Source organism: Nelusetta ayraudi, unplaced genomic scaffold (assembly GCF_046127955.1).
Source record: "Nelusetta ayraudi isolate G7.1 ecotype Tasmania unplaced genomic scaffold, CSIRO-AGI_Nayr_v1 ptg000097l, whole genome shotgun sequence".
NCBI classification, from domain to species: domain Eukaryota; kingdom Metazoa; phylum Chordata; class Actinopteri; order Tetraodontiformes; family Monacanthidae; genus Nelusetta; species Nelusetta ayraudi.
Window position 1 is genome coordinate 207,501 of NW_027466147.1, and position 3,827 is coordinate 211,327.

A 3,827-nucleotide genomic window follows, 5' to 3' on the forward strand; every position below is an offset into this window, starting at 1 on the left:
TGTACATTTATTTATGTGAATGCCTAACCGCCGCCGCCGCCTCCGCTGACCCGTGTTTCGTGTGCGTCTCCGCAGGAGAAGACGAGCGCCCTCAGCCTGAGCAACGTGGCTGGGGTCTTCTACATTCTGGTCGGAGGACTCGGTCTGGCCATGCTGGTGGCCTTGATTGAGTTCTGTTACAAGTCCCGAGCCGAGGCCAAACGAATGAAGGTGGCAAAGAATGCACAGAACATTAACCCAACTTCCTCGCAGAATTCACAGAATTTTGCAACTTATAAGGAAGGTTACAACGTATATGGGATCGAAAGTGTAAAAATTTAGGGGGTAGGGAACGAGGTTTTCATAAATTCCCCTCCAAATTGCACGTCTTTTTTGGCTCCATCCGCTCCATCCTTGAGTGTTAGTGAATGAAGAGGTTGGCCACAGGATCGTATGTACTGGTGACTTATGATTTAATGAGCGAGAGAGTTAATCTTTCCCCCCTTTTTAAAGCTTTCAACTGTGTTTGTCCACTTAAGTTTCCTTGCTGTTTCCTTATTTAACAGATCATTTTCATGTATGACTGTTGATGGCCACGCCTGTTGATACCTCTGTCCTAGCCAACGCATTCCAGCAACACCAGTGCTTGCCCACGTCCATGCAACATGTCTTTACTTGATCATCTCAAACGCTATCGATGTGTCGTCATTTTCAGTTCTCCACGCCCATCCTCATGTTTTTTTGTATCATTTCAACATTTTTTTTAATTCTTAAGCTTACAGCGCCTGCCGGTTTCCCCCCATAAGCTAACGTGCCTCGTTCTCCCCTGTGTCTGTGCACGTGAATGTGCTCCTCGTGCCCGCACGAACGCGGCTGCTGCGGCTCCTGTCTGTCCAGATGACGTTCGGGGACGCCATGAGGAACAAAGCGAGACTTTCCATCACTGGGAGCACTGGGGAGAATGGCCGGGTGATGACTCCAGAGTTCCCCAAAGCTGTCCACGCCGTCCCTTACGTGAGACCTGACATGGGACTAAACGTCAGCCTGACGGATCTGTCCTGATCGACGAGGAACTTCTGAGTGCCTTACAATGGTTTCAACTTGGCGATTCCTTTTTCTTTTCAGTTTTTTTTTTTTTTTTGGTTCCGTTTGTTTGTTTGTCCTCCCCCTTCTTCCCCAACACTGCCCCGGCGCTTTTACTGTCTCTGTCTGGTGAAGCTGGAAAGGTGATGAGATGAGATGGAGGGTCACATTTTCGCCCCTGACAAAGAATTGCGTCCCTGCTCTCTGTTGTCTCTCGCCGTGTAAACCGGGTGCAATTGCATCCCGGGAATCTAAAAGGGAGACTGTGTTTCTGAACTGATGACACCGCGCTTTTCTATCTGTCTGTGTGTCTGTCTGTCTGGACGGGACTGAGACGGGGGGGAAAAAAAGAAAAAATATGAACAGGGCTTGATTGACAAGCAGTGGCTGCTTCTGGGAGCCGAAAGGTCTTCTCAGCGACACGAGTGTGCGCTGGTGTGCCAAAATAAAAGGGACGTGGGGAGGAAGATGTCGTCAGCAACACGCACTGTTTCTGTAGCCGCCGCCGCCAAAACAGGAGGTTCAAGCACACTTGACATCGTCTGCATTGAGATGTGAACATTGTCTCTCTTTCCTTTTTGTTCTTTTCTTTTTTTTGCTAAGAAAATCTAAGGGGGTACGAAAAAAAAAGTCTATGATAAAAAAATATTTTTATGTATTTTCACAAAATAGCTTTTAAATAAACTTGCTTACATACTGGTTGGATATAAACGTCTTAAATGTGTGACAAAGAAAGGAAAAGATATTAAGCAGCTTCTAGTTCCATATTTTTTAAAGCCAAATACATACGTTGGGAGTGAGACGTCATGTAATTAGTTCATGCTCTACAAGTTTTCCTGTATATTTAATTCTTTGACATTTGGTGTTGATATGAAATATATGTCAATGCTCGACATTCTGGAAGCGAACCTTCTATGTTTCTCTCGTTCGTTCGGGTGCAGCAAGAAAAAAGAGCAAAACAAAAAAAGGACAAAAAAACGCTTTCTACTTTTGTCTCTTTGTTTGCTTTCGTGCTTTTGTTGTCTGTATTTTTTCCGACGAGGACCAGGGTCGTTCAACTTTTCAAGAGAAAACGTATCTGTTTACATGCCATGAATGCAAAACAAATATTATATATAAATATATATATATATGAAAAAAAAATTACAGTATTATTGTATCATGTTCTGAAGTGACATCAAAAAGAGGCATCAACAACATCCACATGGTTTTTTACGTGATGGTCCGAAATGCCAAATAAGTTACGAGTGCCAAATTCTAGTGCCAGTAGATATGAATATAGTCTTAATATAATCAATCACTGTCATCTCAGTGAATGTAAATGAAAAACATTCTGTAACTTTTGTAACTAGATGTACAGTCGGTGGCAATGACAGTGCAAATACAATAGACTTTTTATTGGCTCTTTTCATTTTCTTTTTCCTGTCTCCATGTACTTTGCATTAATCAGACAATGAAGTAGCATCAGTTGCATGTCGTCGACGCAAATCAGTTTAATCCAGAACTGCCCAACATGCGTTTTGTTTCGTTTTGTTTTTTTTGTTATTTTTCATTTCAGTGTTGAAGTTGTGAGGTTTAACTGTTTAAAATTGGACATACTAATATTAGACATGTATATCATATACAGTATATATACATTTATTTTGTATAAAAACCTTGAATCTGAGGAACTTACAGCCCCTTTTTATTGTCACGGCAAAACTTCTCTTGCCTCAGTTAAAAGAAAAAAAAAGATTTCTTATTTAGAGAATGAAATGTTCCCCTTTTTTTAATGACGCAGTCTCACAGTAAGCGAGGCCTCTTGTATAACTTGTGTTGATGAGCACCTCAAATGATCATTTCACCCCCTTCACCCCCTAAATAAATCCAACCAATGAAGAGGCGGCACCAACGGAGGTTTAATCTGTACTCTGATTATCACTGTTGTTCTTTTGTAACCGACAATAGGAACACGTTGCGTATAGTTGCTTATCAATTCCATCGCATATTCAGGCTATTCTCACTGACATTTTGTATATGGAATGTGTGCTAACTTGTTTATTTTTGGGACTCTTTTTAAATAAAAGTGGCTGATCTCTTGTTATTTCTCAGTGTGGCTATTTATTTTGTAGAATGAAAACGATTTTTAAAAAGTCTCTTTGATTCCAAAAGATAAAAACATTCAAAATGAAATTTGAGGTGCAACAATTCCCTAAAACTGTTCCTAAAATAATAGATTGTGTAAGATTTTTACTATTACTGTTATTGTTACTGTTTACTATTATTACTAAGTCCAATACTGTCAAAATATCCTCCTATTGAGAAATAGAACCACGAGAGAAGTTACACTTTAGCCCACTGCAATAACCTTAATTAAAGAACAATAATATGGAAAACTCACTCAAAAGCAGTGAGAACGATCATGATGAACTTCTGCTTCCTGGCCCCACCCCCGACCCCACCTTCCACACCTGCTGTGCCTCGGCCATCAAGCTCACCTGCACCTCATCAGCTCGTTACTGCACACCTGATAGGCGCCACTGAGATTCAGGCCCTGTTTGGCTGTAGTTTGAGGAATCGCGCAACCTTTCGTTTGGTGTTGTTTCTAGCTCCTTGTTCTAATCCTGCTTATTTGAAGGCCTTGTTTCCGTCGCTGTCGACTGGTTCCACTATCACCAACCTTTGAGTTTGAAGGTCAGTTTGATCATAAAGCTCATGACAGCAGCGTTTTCAATGGTACCGACAGGGAAATTAAAATAGGCTCATCCTAATGGTTCAGACCGCAT

At 41.4% G+C, this 3,827-nt stretch overlaps 1 protein-coding gene across 5 annotated transcripts in view; it reads left to right on the forward strand.

Annotated features, from left to right (window-relative positions):
- The window catches only part of gria2b (glutamate receptor, ionotropic, AMPA 2b), a 42,468-nt gene extending 39,323 nt beyond the window's left edge, over nucleotides 1-3,145 (forward strand). For 2 of the 5 annotated variants that reach the window (XM_076048159.1, XM_076048158.1), the window contains exons 15-16: nucleotides 76-324; nucleotides 877-1,017. In XM_076048159.1, coding sequence (XP_075904274.1) covers nucleotides 76-321 — 246 coding nt within the window. In that variant the 3' untranslated portion in view covers nucleotides 322-324; nucleotides 877-1,017. Of the gene's footprint in view, nucleotides 1-75; nucleotides 325-876 lie in introns of all 5 variants that reach the window. The other 3 variants (XM_076048157.1, XM_076048156.1, XM_076048160.1) reach the window with 2 other exon arrangements.
- Nucleotides 3,146-3,827: the final 682 nt, after the last annotated feature.